We start from the raw sequence: 18,630 nt of genomic DNA, 5'->3' as shown, positions 1-18,630 counted from the left end.
AAGGCCTACACATGCTGTAGGAGCTGAGCTGGTTAGCCTGGTGAGCAGGAGGTGAATGGCTGATCTCCTAGTCACCTACTGCTACCAGAAAGAAACTTACAAACACGAGGGAGCCAAATGCTAGGCAGTGGGAGATGACAAAAGGCAGCAGCGACTCTGCAGCTTGGAAGTGCAAATGCAGCAGTGGAGCAGGCTGCTGAAAGCAGCTGGGGGATCTCTGTCCTTGCAGATTTCCAAAGCTCAGCTACAAAAAACCACAGCTGAACCCACCCAGCACTGGTAACAACCGTGCTTCAGGCAAGAGGACAGCAGGGATATCTCCAGAGCTCCTGTCAACCAACGTTTGCAGGGCTCTGTGAATGACTAAACTGTCTTCTCATTTTTCTTCCATCTCAAGGTCAAAACAAAACGAGCTTTTCAAGCTCAGAAGCTACTCTGCTTTCCCATTTGATTCAAAATACTTTGAATAATTTGCACCTTGATACATTTAAGCAGAAAAATGACTTCTATTCCTTTTCTTGATGTCTTGTGGTCCTCTGATGAAAACTTAAGACAAGAGATCCCTACAGATCCTTTATTTAATTATTTTTAAATGAGCTTACAGAAAAGTTACCAACTTTATTCTGGTCTTGTTTCTGAATTTGTTTATTAGCCTTTCACTTTGCAATTAACTCAACTGACTGAGTTTACCAAATCGAATTTACGGGTGACAATTATGTGGCAGATTAATCCGAACTCTTTGCTTTATTTTTGCTGCGGCACCTTCAGAGTATTACTGGTAAATGGCTTTGGAAACAACTTATTTTTCACAAACAATTAGGTTTCCTATTGAGAAACACACACAAGCCTCCTCCTCCCATCAAGTGCCTGACAAATGGCATCTACCCTGCCAGACAGAAGAGAAAAGCGCACTTTTAGCCTGTAGCTATCTTTCATTCTGCGCCTAGTAAAACAGGGAGCTACATCTGATGAATTCCTGAAAGAGAATCTTTGTAACAAAGATCATGAAGGAGAAAACTGGGATGTGAAAGCTGAGATGGAGCATTTCCTAGGTATCATGGGAAAACAGAAAACAATTACTGGATATCTCTGCCTGACACATCACCGTTATTCTGTGCTGGGTGGCTGAATTGCAGAGACCAACAACGTTGGTATGTTGACAGCTTTTGTCCAGTTCACAAATTTTTGGTTTTAATCAAAGCATCCAGTCGCTTTCTGACTATGATGCAAAAACAAAACTTTAAAAGGACAGCTGGCATAACACTAAGACTTACACATCATCACGGCAGCACCAAGCGCTTTACTTTTGCCTTAATGCCATCTCCTGAAACACTGCAGCTCAGGTTATGACATTCATCTGTTGAGAAACTACAAACCAAATGGGAATTCTTTTTTTCACTTTGTATTTGTGAAAGCTACGAACTGTTAGCAAGAAATAGCTGTCAAGTCCCATTGTTTATACCTCAGTGATACATGATAAAACCCAACTCAGCTCTTTCTGCTGCCACCACCTGATAACCCTGCTACCAGATTGCCCCCTGTGATACCTTTTATTCAAAGTTAAATTTCACTTTTTTCACACGCTGTAAGATCTTTTCTCAATGCATCAGACTACGCAAGTCAGGATCCATAGGCAAACATCAGAAAGGCTGATTTACAGAATACACCTAGAGCAGGTCCCCTCCCTGCTCCACCAAAATGGGTTCAGCTCTAGCACAAACTTGTAGTTGCAACCTTATTTAAAAATCATAATTTCCCAATCTATTGCTATTTCTTCCCTTTTCTCAATCTAATTGCAGCATGCCCAAGACATGTATTCCACCACAGGAGTATGCAGTAATGCATGCTGTCACACCCAAACAAAGGCTACTGGAAGTCAACTGGTGCTCATGCTCTTCCTGCTTTTCTTAATGCTTTTACAAACAGTCCTATGGGCTTTTCCTTCTTTACCAGGAAAACCCCAGTCCTCGCCTCCACATAGCAACTGTCCCTTGTTTTTGCTTCAAGATGAAGCTTCAACAGCAGAATTTGTCTCAGCCTTTTAGCAGACAAGTTAAAAATAGGAGAGCAACAATACTCACTGGAAGGCAAGCCCTGTAGATATATCCAGCCTTCATGTTAGGCTCTTACCAGCTATGACAATGCATTCTGCATCTGTTGTCTTCCCCATCCGTACATGTATATACACACATGCATATCTGTTTACATCTACCTATATGTACACAGATGGATATAAATACATATCTCAACATTGCCATGAAACCCATGGTCAGCTACCTGGCCCACTCTGGAGTTCTGAAAGAGTGCCTCTTCAAATACATCATATATGCATCAGCTGGTTGCTTAAGTTGATTAGCAGGGGGCAGTTAAATTACTATGCTAATCCATGTATTCTCAGCACTGTTTCCTTGATATGGATATGTGTATATGCTTACTGGGAAGCCTTGATTAGTTCAAGCTTCAATGTGTCAAAGGCTCCAGATTCTTTCCAAAGAATAATTTTAGCTGTACTCACATCCCTAAAGTGTAGGAGCTGATTTGAAAAGGTACTTACCTCTACCATATGCTATTTTTCTTTAAACAATTTGCATTTCAAAGTGAATATGGCATTTATATTTGAATGAATATCAGTATGTTGCCAGAACTGGTCTCAAATGAGCAAAAAAAAGATGCTGGTCTCCTATTGAACAAAAATGTTTTCATCTACCAAAGGAGCATCAAAGGAAGAGTTCCTTTTTCTAGCTCTAGACAGCTTTATTAAAACTATCTTTTCTGATATTATAAAATACCCTGTTATGATCACGCTTACAAAATGTTCAAACAATTAAGCTCTACAAAAACCACCCAAATTAAGATTCGAGGTAATTTTCAGTTTTGTTCAATGCTCAGTAAAAGAGCCTTTGAGAAAAGTCAGTGTGCTCATACAAAATTTTATTTTTTTTTAATCCATCTATTCAGCGTAAATAGCCACAAACAGCAAGTCAAGACAATGGACTCAGCGTAAGAAGAATTAAGCAGACAAACGCGTATGTGTGCACGTACGTACAAACTGAGAGGCTGATGGAAACACACTGGGGGCAGAACCTATCTCATTTTCCTGTGCTGGGACTTTGGCTTTTCTCCTGTGAGACCCCCCCAGCAGCACCATGCTCAGCTCCGGGCCCCAGCACTAGCAGGACGTGGGGCTGTGGAAGCAGGGCCAGAAGAGGCCAGGAGGATGGGCAGAGGCTGGAGCACCTCTCCTACAGAGCCAGGCTGAGGGAGCTGGTGGAGTCAGCCTGGGCAGGAGAAGGCTCCAGAAGGCTGGGTGGGCTTTGACGTCCCTGCCAACCCAAACCATTCCCTGATTCTGTGATTCATACACAGTTGAACTACTGTTTCATATCTACAGAACAACGGACCATAAGGACAAAGTCAGATAATAATTAGAAACATCAAGAAAATAATTTATACAAATGCAGGACCATACCAGGTGTCAGGTGCATATTAGTAAGTAAAACCCCAAAGATAAAATTTTGTAAAATACAGCACCTTTAATGAAAACATATAATAAATAAGGTTTATCATAAACTTTATTTTACGTGCATTCATTCAGTAACTTGCCCAAGAAGAATAAAAAACATTCAGGGTTTTTGTCACAGAACAGTTTGGGTTGGAAGGGCCCTTAAAGCCCATCTGGTTCCAACCCCTCTGCCATAGGCAGGGACACCACACACCAGACCAGGTTGCCCAAAGCCCCATCCAGCCTGGTCTTGAACACCTCCAGGGATGGGGCACCCACAGCTTCTCTGGGCAGCCTGGGGCAGGGCCTCACCACCCTTACAGCAAAACATTTCCTCCTAATGTCTGATCTAAATCTATCCTCTTTTAGTTTAAGACCATTCCCCTTTGTCACGTTGCTCTTGTAATAGAACAGCACAGTGGACAGCATTTTAGCGATTTCCTCTTTTGCTGTATTTCAACTTAACAAAAATAATATAGTGAATCATCACTGGGCAGCACAGGTTATTTTAATGGACACATCACTTTAAGCCTTCACCAACTATGCCGCCCAGTAATTACAAATGCAGAATGAATATAATTCACAACCGTACCGTAAAAAGTGAGATAAAAGTGTCTTAAATACATGCAGGTGATCTCCACCCATTGCTGCATACATATTTGTGATTTCCCATCGACTCCCAAACAGCTCACCGAGTTGCAAGGAGCTTTGTTCAGAAATTTGAAATGAGCAGACACTGATAGAGTTGTGAGGCAGAACTGTATTTTTCATGAAGCCACAGCATATGAGACCTGCAGGGAATGGCTGCACAGATGCAGAGAAAGACTAAATCAGATGAACCAGCCTATTGCTACGCTTTCACCACGGCCATGTTTTGTGTTCTGCTCTTCATGTTCACTATGAGTTTCTCTTCCAAAAAAGAAATAAACCTCTGAAGGCCAGAGGGCTCTGCTCACCAGCTGTTAGAACTAATGAAAAATACATTAGAGTTGTGGGTCAGGAAATCCTGACTCTTGATATCAGAGGGTTAATTGTTTCAAATCATGTTGGGTCAATTTATGTTGCAAGTATACTACATATTCTTGAAATGCCCTCTAATTCAGTAAAAGGCACTGCAAGTAGATTAGATTGGCTGCTAGTTCCCTGCTAAAAAACCATATCCAGTAGTGCTCCCTGAAGTTTCCTCAGGCATTAGGGTGCAGAAGAAAAAAGAAAGAGGCCATTTTGCTAGCTGCAAAAATATTAAAAGTATTCCCTACCCCTTTCTTCAATTCTGCATTATGCTTATGAATTAATTCCCAGAACTACGCAGAAATCTTTCCAGTGGACAAAACTTTCATAAGTAGCAGCTTATGAAGAAGCAGTGCCACTCTTTGCCTTCACTGCTTTCTGCTTTCCAATCAGTATGAATGTTGGAACAACCACTGCTTTTGCTGAGGAAAATTTGGGAATGACTCTTTTGGGTCCCATTAGTTTGTCATCTCAGATCCCAGCACCCAGATTTTAAATATGTATCCTCCTTTCTTTGCCAACTCTGGAGCTACCTCATGCCCAGCACTGAAATCTGACTGGGATAGGAAAACCCCTGTTTTCCTGTCCCAACAGCACCTCCTTGTCCGATCAAGTCAAGTCAGCCAGCATTGAAGGGCAGGGAAGCAGCCAGGTTGCAGAGCACTCTCTAGCCATGTTTTCAGGAAGAGCAGCAGAGGGACCAGGGCTACAGGGCTCAAACTTCCTTAATCTAGTTCTTGAGTGGGGTTATTAACGGGGAAAACCTGCCAAAGTATTGCTATGGATTTGATCTGATTTTGATCTGACTGCCACGTGCAAACAACACATCATTTTGGCCTTGGGCTTATCAGGGACCTAAAATAATTTGAGATTATTTGTATGGGGAATGAGACAGAGTGAGACTACAGCATCTGTCCAAAACACTCCTTGGTTTCAGCACTGAAACTCTTCTTCAATATGCCGATAATAATTTTCAATACTGTAGCAAATGATTTGCTTGTGGGTTTTACTCGGTTTTAACATTTTCAGAAGTGTTTACATTCTGAACAAATTTCCCAAAGATAAGCAGCTATTAATAGAGGCAGACCTTCCATCTCGCAGCCTGGCAGGGCAGCCTCTGAGAACTGGGCTTGATTAGTAGTGTACAAACCAAGAAGGGTCAATACTAATGAACAAACAAGGCAATGCCAAGAAACATCCTGGTGGTGAAGGAAATGGTGCTGGGAGTATAACAAGAAAAGCTATTATTCTCAGAGCGTGCCAAGCCAACACAGCAATAGAGGATAATTAAGTCATCTGAGAAGACATCTCTTCTAAAAGAAAGTTAAACCCAAGATCTTCATGAAATGCTTCTGGCTCAAGATGCCAGGCTATTCTTCTGGGATCAAAGTGTGCTTGTAGGTAAGTTTCCCTTTCCTGGCAGGCATAACAGTAATAAATAAGATATACATCACTTTCTAGGGTCCTGCTGGAGGTTTCTTGCTTGGTAAAGCTTTAAGACCCAGAGGTGACCATTTAAAATTGATAAATGGTCTATTTTATATTGCTGGTATTTGAATGGCTGAATATATTGCTGAATCCTGTTAACAATTGTGAATTTAACTTTGCAACGATAACACCACAACACCAGCTAATTCTGAGGCATTATGCTGCTTGCATGTAAAGTGAAGGACGTGTAAGGGCCTCAGGCAAATGACATAAAACGCTTCCTAATGCCTTTGGCTGTCTGTGGAAGTTCATAATAACAAAATTGGAAAGGGGATGGGCAACTTCACCTGCACACTGTATCTATATTGAAACTGAGTATAACCAAACTAACTTCGGATGCTTTCCGCAAGCCTACAATGCGATCCCAAATCCTACAAGCTGTAACCAGGGCCTCGTCGAGATGGGGGACGACTGTAAGCATTCAAGTATCTTCCAGACTCTTCAGAAATTGGAACAAAGAAACTTTCTTTTCAAAAAAGAGACAATAGATATGTGATATTACTCTTCCTTTCCATATAGCTATTGCCACTGTAACAGCAGCTAAGTGAATGCATGTCTGCAGTGTGAGCAGTTTTGATAAACAGCCTCTGCGGGCCACACAACGGGGATAATGTATCCTTAAGTACTGCCAATGAGCTGCCATTCTGCACAGCCAATTACTTCTGTGCGTCTGTCACTCAAAGGAAAAATGACTGAGCCCATTAGATCAAACCTTTGTCACTGTTCCTAATGCACTCTTAGGCCTCATTAATCTGAGGGAGCAGCAACACAGCCGCCGGTGCCTCATTGCCTCCCCCACAACAGGCCCACGTGAATCTTCTCATCTCTCCCCCAAGTGCACCACGTTAATCAAGCTCTCCTTATTACCCCGGTCCCTGTCACGGCGGAGAGCGCTCTCTCTCTTAAATGCTCTCATTATGGCCCATCTTTAGAGCCGGCTGAGTGGAAAAAAAAAAAAAAAGAGCCAGAGAGAAAGAGAAGAGGAAAAAGCAAGTCCGATCACATTAATATTCATGACAATAATTAGTATTCTAGGTCACTGAATATTCATGCTATTAGTTTGGTTTTTTATGGGTTTGCTGGATGTCCTGATTGCTGGAGTGTGGAGGAAAACAGCATGGTTGGGACTTTAGATGTCAACGGCAGTTCAATACTCAAAACACATTTGTGATTTTTTTTCCCTTTTGGTAAATCAGCTTCAACCCTCCTGATGGCTTTAATATTTTAAAATCACTGGGGGAAAAAGAATGAGCAATTTTGCAAAGGTCTTAACATCCAACTGGTTAGTATTACAACATGTCACCATCAAAACTCGGCAAGATTGCATTGGATGGACAAGACAGATCCGTGATTTTTATGCAGGATATGGTGCAACAGAGGCATAAAAATCAACCAGAGTGAAACAGGCTCAGCCTGATCAGCAACGCCTGCATCTTGTCTGGCATCTACAGGCATCTGCAGGAAGGTTTGTGACAAATTTCTGCTGTTCAGCTAGCTCATCGTCAGGAGATGTACACCGTTTGCCCATGTAAGAAAAAAGGAATCCTAAGACAGCACGTCATTTCCTTCCTTCTGTAATGAAACTACTTATAGTGCCCTGAAAATCCAAGCTAATTTGTTCTTTTCCAAGATTTAACCAATGCAGTGTTTTCTGTCAAATATTTCCTTCTTTAGCACTAATATTTTTCCTGACAGGAGGAAACAGAGAGAACTGAAATTGCAAGTTTCTCTCTGCCTGGTTCTGGAAAGAGCAAATCCTGGCATGAACAAACTGGAAGAGATGACCTTGAGGGATCACCCTCTAGTGGGATGAAAAGGAAATCTCCAATGCACTTAAAAACCGGGCTTCTTTTTCCCTTCAAAACGTGCAAAGTGACAACTTCTCCTTTCTTTCACTACAGCTGTATATCACTGAACTAACAGCAAACCCAACCAAATGGAAAATTGACTTGGGTGATTAATGGCAAAAGTAAGCCACAAACTTGCGTTTGTGATCTGTGGTAGAATCGTAAAACTCATGCTCAAGTTAAAGCAAAGAAAACATTTTGTGTTAAGTCTTCTTGTGTACAACATTAGACTACAAAATTAGTAGCAAAATGCTAACCAGCAGTCTCTGGCCTCTTAAGACTTCAACCAGATAAATTCTGGCATTGTCAAACCAGAGATGAAACAGTGCTCCAGCACAAAACCTCAGTTACCTACAAGTAAGGAGTTAAGAGCAGATTCAAGACTTTTGGACCCAGTTCTGCATACATTTGCTAGTACATCCAAGACCTACAGGCTTTGGAGCAATTGCCAGTGAGAGCAAGTTCTTTGCTTGACTAATTTTTCCTAATCAGAACCTAATCAGAACCAAATTAATAGCTTGATCATAACAACTAAATTCTCACAGTAACCTCCAAATAATAAATAAATAACAATCTATGAAAAGACAAACCCACAGCTGTACATCAAGCTTCCCCTCCTGCATGTGGACACCACACATCTGAGGGTATTGGCTCTCTCTGGACTCAGCAGCTACGATTCAGGTGCCATGGAAAATGGATACCCAACATGATAGTTAGGACTGCAAATAAGATGGGCTTAAAGGAAAAAAAAATGCTGTGTTTAAAGAACACAACTATTAGATGTATTAGAATCCAAAGACACTAGATCACAAGTCGTATACTGAAGGTATACCAGTCTAATTTAGAAATCAATTCTCTACCTTCTTAGAAGAAAAATCTGGAAGGCAGTCCATTACAATTCAGCCTGATTCCAAGCACTTCAGTGTAAAATGAGGTTATTTAATGGCCACTGCATTGATTTGATAGATTATCACAATTAATAACAAATAGAAAATGTGCATTTGTAAAAATGTGAAGATGGTGTTCTTTGAACATGTCCGAAATGTCACGTATCATTAGCAGATAGCAACCTTCAACATACTTTATGATGGCTATGGAGATAACATTTTAGGAAGCTTCAAATACTGTACATCCACTATCATAAGCGAATTTAATAGCACCAAATTATTTAAATGAACTGTTAAGCAGGAAACAATTTATCCCTACACCGTATGCTATTTTTAGATGTGAACTTTCTGTATCAGCAGCTCCTGCTGTAGCTCAGGCTTTGGGTTGTTTGTAGAGGTGTGCTGTGTGTACATGGGGAGGTTTTGGTCATGGACGCTGCAGAGAGGCCTCTGTGCACAGAGCCCCGGCACTGCCCTGTGTGAGAGCAGAGACAGCTCCAGCCTGCGAGGTCGGTGCAGAAGGAGGGCAGGAGAGAGGCCCCCGGTGGAGCAGGCTGTCCCCCTGCAGCTAATGGTCCAATGGCGGGGCAGGTCTCCACACTGCAGCCCATGGAGGAGGCCGGCTGCAGCGGGTGGACGTGGCCACACAGGGAAGGCCAGTGTCCTGTGGGAGGGACCCCAGGCCGGAGCAGGGGTGGGCAGTGAGCACCAAGGAGCAGCGGAGCTGCATCCCAGGGCCTGGCTGCAGCCTCCATCATCGCCCGCTGCACTGTACTCACTGGGGGCTCTGGTTTGCTTGGGGTGCTCCCTGCCCGGCCCTTCCCATGATGGGAGCTGGCAAGGGATCTCCCTGTCAGTGCCTCAACCCTCAAGCCCTCTTCTGTTGTTTTTTCTCCCCCTGGTCCTTTGAGGAGGGTGAGTGAGAGAGCAGCATGGTGGAACTGAGCTACCTACTGGTGTGGAACCACCACAGGAGAATAAACAACTCCTGGAAGAGATTACGGGATTAAGTTCACCTTCAGGTTGCCAGTTCAAAACTAACCTAAGGTGGGAGTACTGAAATCCAGACCTGTCCCTGCTCCAAAGCCAGCAAGAACCACGTCTGCTTCTGAAAGGTGTAGAGAATTGTCCAGAGGCTGGTTCACTGGGGTGCTGGCCCTAACAGCATTCCCATAAGCTGCCAACTGTTAGATGAACTTGGAACTGAACAAGTCCACAGGTTATCCTCTTTTGAAGTACTTCTAGATCAGGCACATCAACAATATGATGTCCAATACCATGCAAATTTAAATTTAAATTTACATTATTTAAGTGACTTAAACAACAGTAAACATCTTTGATTTAAAAGTAACAACTTCAGAATTGCATATTAAACAGAACAGGCCTCTATTTCCCCCATCTCACAGATCCCTCCCAGGCTGGAGGGCAAGTACGAGCACCTTTCATAAAGTCCTAGTTTGAAACCTGTGATTTAAAACCTTTACATAACAAAAGCAAGACAGCCCCATCCTGGCCTAGGAGAATCAGACACAATCTCAGCTGTTAGAGGATAAACTCCAAACTATACTTCCAAAGAAAACAAGAAAGCCCAGAGACCAGGTTTTACTTTTAAAGTGTCATGGCAAAACTTTTAGAGAGAGAAAATGAACCTGCTGCCAGGTAAGCCCTTTGGCTTTGCAAGAGGGGAAGCAGCCTTACTTTCCACTAATTCATGTTTTCTTACAGAGTATGACATTTTCCCACTCATTTTAATTCCAGATTGGTTACTGCCCTACCACATACACACTAAGGAAATGTTTTTTCCAGCTCTTGTGCCAGTGTGGAAGCCTAGCAGGAAACAATCATGTTATTTTCCTTCATATATTCTCAGATTGGTCTTTATTTTTCTTATGTCTCTGAAACGGAAACTTGTGAGAAGGATTGGAACTTGGCTTTTGTTGTTGAGATGATTATTTCCCCGAGATCTGCTTCCAGATGTTTGGGATGTAAACACACTTGCACATCAGGATAGCTGTCACAGAGATGGTTATTATATGTCTGTGTTTACCAAACAGTCTTTAAAACCAGAGAAACAATCTTGTTCAGAGAAGTGCCCCAAAGCCATGTGAAATTCAGTGTGCTGAGAATGACATCCGTTACTTTTTTCTTTTGCATGTGACATCTGCATTAACAGATCTAATATAAAACTCTCCTACTACTTGAATATTTCAAATCATATTACCCAATAACTGGGTATATCCCTCCTGAATTCATGACAATCTCCCTAATTAGCTTAATTCCTTCCCCTATTCTTCCTGTATGACTACACACAGTAGTCAGGCCTGAGATTCAATAGCACAGTATTTAAAATGCAGACTAATTTTATTGATTATTTTTTGACAAAGTTGAAACCTCCTCTCCCCTACCCGGTGTTTAATATATAGAAGTCAACAAGGATAATGACCAATAAACTCTAGGTACAGTACAAAGGGTCTGTAAAGATTTGCAAACCAACTCTTTTAGTTTGAATGTTTGACTGAAAGTAAGTTCAACCCCTTCTAAGAACATACTAAATGGAAAATATGCAATTTCATCAAAGAGATCCTTTTAGTGGTATTGGGCTTATCACCGTGTATAAGCAAAGAACTTGAATTTGATTTCCAGGAGCAATCTTGGACATTTTAACTGAGTTCTGGTATTCTTGGAATACCATAACTTTTTCACTAAATTGTACACAATTCCATAACAGCAGAAGGAAAATTAGCCCGTTCCTGATCACATTGAACAACTAAATGAAATACTGTCCTCAGTTCTAAGCATGGAAAATACTCCTCTCCTCCACATATCAAATATGCATTGGCAAAACCACAGAAATACAAAACACGACTGTTTTGGGAGTGAGCTAAAACGTGAAGCAGTGAGAATGTAGGGTATTTGCATGCCTACAAATAAAAATAGCAAGAGTTGATCTTTTTTGTGCTTGGTCCAAACCTCCTCTGTACAGAGCAGATCTGTGTACATAAACTTGTCAACGGAAAAACAGTAACTGACAATTTCAGTCTGAGATCAATTTTAAAACATCACTCAAAATGAAGACAACATTGTGCCCGTATTAACAACTGAGAAAACGCTCTGAGACAGCATGACAGACAGAACAAGGGATAATTTGCAAATATCTTTAGCTGCATGACAGATAACTGCAGAGATACCCAAACTCCTCCTGGCACTGTGGGAGCTGGGCAGTGAGAACCTAACGGTGTCCCACTGATCAGAAGCTGTGACCCCTCTGCATAAAAACTACTGTCAATACACTTGAGCACAAGAAAGTTGAGACTACCAAGCCAGGCACAGCTTGTGACAATGTATTTTTACAATACTACACTCCCCATATATTTTAAAATCGCTGTCTGCAATGCAGCTCTCTTCAATCTTACCTGAATGTGAGAGTATTGGGAATGCCACATGGAATGATACACAGCCAAGCTGCTGCCAGGTATTTCCCAGATCTAGTCTGCTGCAATGTCTTTTTTATTTTTTATTTTTAACTAGTAATCACTGCTTGGATCAATCAGCTGTTAATTGATTTCAGTAGGCTTAGAAAACATTACTCGGTTTTCTTAATGAAGCTCCTCTCTCTTGATGCTGATGATTACTCTGCCCAGAAATGCAACTAGCAGACGGACCTCAAATCTGGCCTTTTGGGTAAGGAAGATTCTTCTGCATGAGCTTCTTTGATTGAAACAAATTTTATGTAAAAAAAAAAAAAAACAAACACTTTGGGGGTGATTCAGCAAAAAACTCCTTTTGTGAAGAAAAATCCTGAAAGAAGAGATATCATGGCTGATAATGAACGAATGTACCAGCCTGACTTTTAGTAGCAATGACTATGTGGAAAAATACTGCAGCAGGTCTGAATCTACTGCACCATGCATACCACTGAACTACTGAAATGCAACCACACAGAGACGTGCACATCTGAACTGACCCTTCTCTCTCACTAAAACCTTAGCCAACACCCTCTGCACCCAAAGTGGGCACAAGACAGCAGGTGGCAAGGTACGAGCATGCTGACTGCTGCCACGTGGAGCACCGAGCTGTTTAATACCACCTGCCTTTACCTGCCCCCCCCCCAGTAAGTTATAAAGATGCTTCCAGTTATGCTTCCAGCCAGCTATAGGGGTAATATAATTAATACATCACTGTTTGCTTTATCTATGGGAAGAGAGCCATGCAAAGATAAGCAGGTCAAGATCTTGTTTAAGGTTAAAGAAAGATCAGTGTAGCTTCCCAGCAGCATGAGAGGGGAAATGAAGGCATTCAAGTGGGTAATGATAAAGAAATCAGGTTCACCTTTCCTTGGATACACTCTTTTATATGTTAGGAAAGCATTAGTTTAAAACTTTAATTGTAGTAGATCTTTAGAGCTGTGGTAGCCAGACATCAACAGGAAAGTCTTCCAGTATTTTTAAACAACATGACAAAGAAACCTAGAGAAGACAAGGTGCAACTATCTCCATCATGTTATTTGAAAAACTGCCTACAAGCAGAGCTGTTTTCTAGCATTTGCACTTTCTAGCCTAATTCAAAGCAATTGCTGTGTGATAAAACCTCAAGCTAGCCACAATACTTGCACAGTGGCTAGCACTACCACCAGATACAGATGTCTACTGTATATTTTCACATACAGATAGCAATGTATATAAAGAAACCCCTGAAATAAAAGGAATATTGCCAGTTTCATTGAAGCCACATACAAGCTGCTTCCCTCTTACCTGGAAATCTAAGCATAGACCAAAATATCTCAGTTCCATGTTATAAACCTTCTACAAGTATGCAGTACCACATTTTCTACAACTTACTTCTCTGGAGCAATCAAATGACTTTCGCCTGTTTCAGAGTGTTTGGATGTCTTAAAAGCACACATGCCTTTCTGTTGATATATTGACTCACTCCAGCACTTTTCTTCCCTAAATAATGGGATATGTTGAAAAACATCCCCCGTTCCCAGTCATCTAAATTAAAAAGCAAAATCGAAAAAAACAAACCAACCATGAATAATCTTCTTCTATGAACTCTTCCAGGGACAATGCCAGCACCAAGCCTCTCGAAGCACAGGTTACAACTTGAAAAAAAGGCTCTGATGAAATTATGGCTTCAGACCTATCAGGTCCCCAGCCAAACTAATACAACATGCCATGCAAGAACTGTTTATCTGCAGGGACGTCTGCTCTGTGGCACCACTGTAAAGCTGCAAGGCTTTATTTTTTATTTTTATTTAAACATTCGTCTCGAGCAGCATCTGAAGCTGGAAGGAAAATCCTTCTTCCTCTTCCCGTAACACAGGGTAATTTGCATCGTGAAAAAGCAGAGGAATACATTTTGACTTGAAGCATAAGATAACCATTACCACCCAACCGAAGACACTTGAACAGCAGGTCACCAAGTTCCTTCCTGAGGCTGCTCATCCTACCTGTGCGGTGTGTACTGTGCAGGGACAGAAGTGGGCTTGCGTGGTTTTGTTAGCCTGTGCTGGAGATGACTACGTTACCCATAAACAGAAAAGGCACTCGGTGCTTTACGGCCATCATCCCAAACATGCTGACAGAACTTCTATATTGATGCTATACCATTATGTGCTTTGTATAAGCTGCGCATTTTACAAGATAAATTGTCTTAAACTCTTTTCCTTAATGCAGTTTTTAAAATCCATTTAGCTGTATGGACAAGTACTTCAGTGAACAATAAAATTATTTGTTTAGAGCTCACAAGTAGCTATAAACCACTTCCATAAACAAAATAAAACAGCTTTCTATAGAAGAGTCTTGCTGCTGGAAAGTCCAAAACTATGCATCCTTCTAAAGGTGGAAACAAGCAGTGGGGATGTCATCAGGAAGCCACAAATAGCCCTTTCAAATGACACAACTGTTTTTCCAAAGTATTAGACTTAACAAGTCAGTAGAAAGGCAGCACCAATTATTCACAAATATTAACTTCTGTGAATTATGTACGTTTTTGGTAAGTATAAGGTAACAAATTTAAAACATGGATGTTGAAGGTTACTGAAATTCAGAATCTCTTGTGGAGGCCAAACCAGTAATCAGAGAGGGCTTAAAAGTTACCTATCAGTGGTTACTTGGATTTATAAATTAGTAAGAGTAATAATTCCCATCCTAGTGGTACATTTGGAATAAATACATTTGGAAAAACAGTCCCTTGTTTGCCAAGCATTAAATTGTCTTACCTGAATTTGGCGAGATGTGTAAACTGCTCATGTCCTTGGAGAGGCCATTTGTTTTGGGACTGGAAATAGGTGCACAAGCTGACGTAGCTCGGGGTGGCCTCTTTCCAGGAACTTTCACAGTGGTTCTCAGCAAGTCGATTTCTTTCCCATGAACATTCTGCATATAGTCCTGATAAGAGGAAAAAAAAACAATATCAAACAGGTAGTTCTGTAAGCAATAGAACTAATGACAAAGTTTCATAAGACTTTTTTTCGTAAGACTTGTGTCCTACATCTGCCATCATCCACCACAATGTTTTCCTCTTCCTTCCATTTTCTATATAATACAGTCCACATTTTTAACAACAAATACTCCCCGAAGTCTTGAGCTCTACTACATCTTCCACCAACAGCTACCTGGGTAAGGTAAGAGGTAACTCACACCGTGGCTGCTTCTGAGCCACAGGTATAAATTCAGCAGCTGGCAGGTCCCAAACAGAACAACAAGATGAGGCTGACTGTCTCTCATGAGCATGTTTTACTTGCAGCTCCTCTCTACTTCAGTGTTTTACGTACTTATCTGTTTCTCTATAAATGTGGCTGAAATTGGTTGACAGGCACAAAAGTTACAAAAGGGCACTGCTAATGTTTCTGAAATTACAACCCTGTTTCTCTAGAATGTGATCCTTCCTCAAAAAAAAAAAAAAATCACAGCAGGGAGAAAATTATGCAAATCATGGCTGATTAGAGTAAACATGCTAAAAGCTGGAAGCCAGAAGTGGAAAAGGCTTTTCCTAATTCTTGTTTGGAAAGCGCACAAAGGGGAAATAAGCAAATAGCATCACTTGCGGAAAGACAATGGCCAACTGACTGGAGCCAAGCCACTGTTTTCTAAGAAATTCAGGATGAAGTGAGCTGTGCAGTTCTACAAACTGTAAAAAGCTGCTGGAAGAACAGGCTCATAATTCTGCTTTCCAGCTTCAATGGCATATCCTAAATTGCCTGTGGGCTTCTTGAGATGAAAACAGAAAAGCAAATGAGCATGGGTTTCTTTATCAGAGGACAAATGACAGTTCATTAAGGTGAGACAGCCACTGAATCTGCAATCCTGGGGTACATCAGAAGAGATACTTCCAGTAGAGATGGTGAATGCTAAAGCCGTTAACAAGTTTTCATATCCTGGTACACACGATTATGGTTGCTCACATTCCAGACAATGTAAATGAAACTGGAACAAATATGAGGACAATCACAAAAGGAGACTGTATGTTATGAAAAGAAATGCAGGACAGGTCATGCAATATAGCAAAATGAAAGGCAAACGTTGTACGTCTGAGGATATACGCTACAACAAAAAAGGTACTTTGTACCAAAGATGGGAAAAAGAAATCGGCATAACTGAGTTAAGCTGGAAACCAAGGGAACAATCTTCTGTGGGGAGAAACTGGGGAAAAAAGTTCTAGCTCCTTTTCAGGTAGGACTCGATCAATTTACCAAAGACTGGGTGAAGCCTGTGCAAGCAAAGACATGCTGACAATGACATTTATTGAAGTTCTCCAAGTGTCCAGGACAAAATTTAGTTGAACTACAAGATATTACACAAAAGACTACAAATATTCATTAGGCTGATTCCAAACCTGCAGCATATGGGCCTCTGTGTACCACTAACGCATCAATATTACAAGTAAATCTACCATTAATGGACTAAAAGCTCATTCCAAATCTAAACCATTCCTGGCACAACACAGGGAACAATCAACTTTCTCATAAAAACCCTTCCACCTCTGACAGCGTGTACAACACAAATTATATATTCTGCTCAAAACACATCAAAATCTACTACTCGACTAGCATACCTTTTTTTCATAGCTAAGATTAATCTGTAATAAAAAATAAGGCCTGAGCTGGTTTTGGTGGGATTTTTTTGTGGGTTTCCCTCCCCCCCGCTTTAGAATTATTAACAGTAAAGATGTCTGAACAGTTCCCTGGCTGAGAAAGCAGACAGAGCTCTGCTTCCAAAAGAAACAAAGACAACCCATTAATAAAAACTCACTTCACTGGCTGCTAGATAGAAACGAACGAAACAGTTTCATCTATAAATTATCAAGTTGGCATAACTTTCTTGTTCAGTGTCAGTTCTTCCCAAATTAAAATACAATAACCAGAACATAACTGAGCATTTATTGCTTATGGGCTGTAAAACGAGGCTTAATCAGATAGTGACTAAACCTCAGCATGTACTCCTTTTAATAGACACTTTTTATTTAACATACAACAACCAGTGTATTCCATTTAGATTTCATAATGAAGTCTTTATTCCAAATGCTTCAGATGAATAGAGTGCACATTTTTCCTGCTACCTTGCCAACTTGTGAGATGTGACAGGGCATTATTAAAGCACTTTTAATTGAGAGTAAAGCAGGCTTAGGTGAGCTATAAACAATTCAAGAGAGTAAGTCAATGTTGGCAAACAGGAAATAAATGCACTGCAGCCATACCATTATTATATGAAAGTGCCCGACCAGAACAGATGCCACATAGGTATTAATGTCAGTTTAAATATTTATAGGGATGTATCAAATGTAAACAATAAAGACTCTTTCATTGTGTGCAAGATGCATAGCGGTAATCTCCACGTTCCCCTGAGAAGCAGGAGAGGAAAGCACCAAGTTTCCAGTCAGCAGAGCATCCAGCCTTGCACATGCTCCTTCAGATCTGCACTCGGGGAATAAAAGTTGAAACTACAAAATAATGTGGCGGCTTTAGAAGTGCAATGTATGGTTTGATCAGATTAGAACAGATGAGGGTCTTGCTGTCATCTGGAATATGCTGTGTTAAAGAGAAGACAGCAAGCCTGATTTTGATATGCAAATGTTACAGATATAACTCCCCTAGATGTTAGTTGTAGAAAATGCTGATCCGAGAAAAAAGGGGAAAAAACCCTTTAACAAGGCATGAGGGTAATTCAAAGCCAAGTACTTTTAAACAGCACTTAACAAGTCCCTAGAGCCTACTCAACAGCGGGCCACCCCAGAAGTGCCATCTTCTGCCCCTCAACAGCTTGAAAAAGTAGTAATTGCAAATCCATTTGCATTTTTCTTCTCAAGTTGTCCATGTTCATCATTCAGCAACGCAAGGAAAAAAAAAAAAAGCAAGCAGCAAAGCTAAGGGAACCCTCCCCAGATGTGTCAATAACAGGATAACCAAGCGCCTGAGTCCCCCGCACCCCTGCTCTTGCACCTTCGCTATCGCTTGTTTTTTACATTTCACTCCTAATTATGTTGCATCTATTGCCATACACTTAATTAGCTGCATTAATGTGATTTCTTTTCACATAGTCAAGCAATTAAGAGCTATGATTGAGTTTCATTCAATTAGCCTCAACAAACATGCTAATTGATGTCCCAGATGCAAATGAGGTGCAATGAGAGAAACCTGCTAGCAATTGAGAGTTGTGTCGGAGAAACCCACGGCTCTCAGCTCGCCAGCAGAAGCACAGCTCAACATGGCTGCCTCCTCCTGCGGAGGGGGGAGCTGAGCCATCGGTGCCTTGGTGTCCCCCTCGGTGTCCCACCTGCATCCCTATAGAACAACGGGCAGCGCTGCATCCAGGCAGGGCCGGCTCCAGGTCTCGCAGCAGCGCAGTAACGGGAAAAGCACATAACGTTTTCCTACAGCCTGGTAGGCACTACTGAC

At 41.3% G+C, this 18,630-nt stretch overlaps 1 protein-coding gene across 6 annotated transcripts in view; it reads right to left on the bottom strand.

Annotated features, from left to right (window-relative positions):
- The window catches only part of AGAP1 (ArfGAP with GTPase domain, ankyrin repeat and PH domain 1), a 361,585-nt gene that overhangs the window by 114,438 nt on the left and 228,517 nt on the right, over nucleotides 1-18,630 (bottom strand). For all 6 annotated transcript variants that reach the window (XM_035331711.1, XM_035331713.1, XM_035331712.1 and 3 more), the window contains one exon: nucleotides 14,956-15,124. In XM_035331711.1, the coding sequence (XP_035187602.1) occupies nucleotides 14,956-15,124 (169 nt within the window). The remainder of the gene's footprint in view (nucleotides 1-14,955; nucleotides 15,125-18,630) is intronic.

The sequence above is a fragment of the Oxyura jamaicensis genome, chromosome 7 (assembly GCF_011077185.1).
Source record: "Oxyura jamaicensis isolate SHBP4307 breed ruddy duck chromosome 7, BPBGC_Ojam_1.0, whole genome shotgun sequence".
Taxonomy (NCBI): Eukaryota; Metazoa; Chordata; class Aves; order Anseriformes; family Anatidae; genus Oxyura; species Oxyura jamaicensis.
Note: the sequence above shows the minus strand (reverse complement) of the source record. Positions and strands in the feature narration are given on the sequence as shown.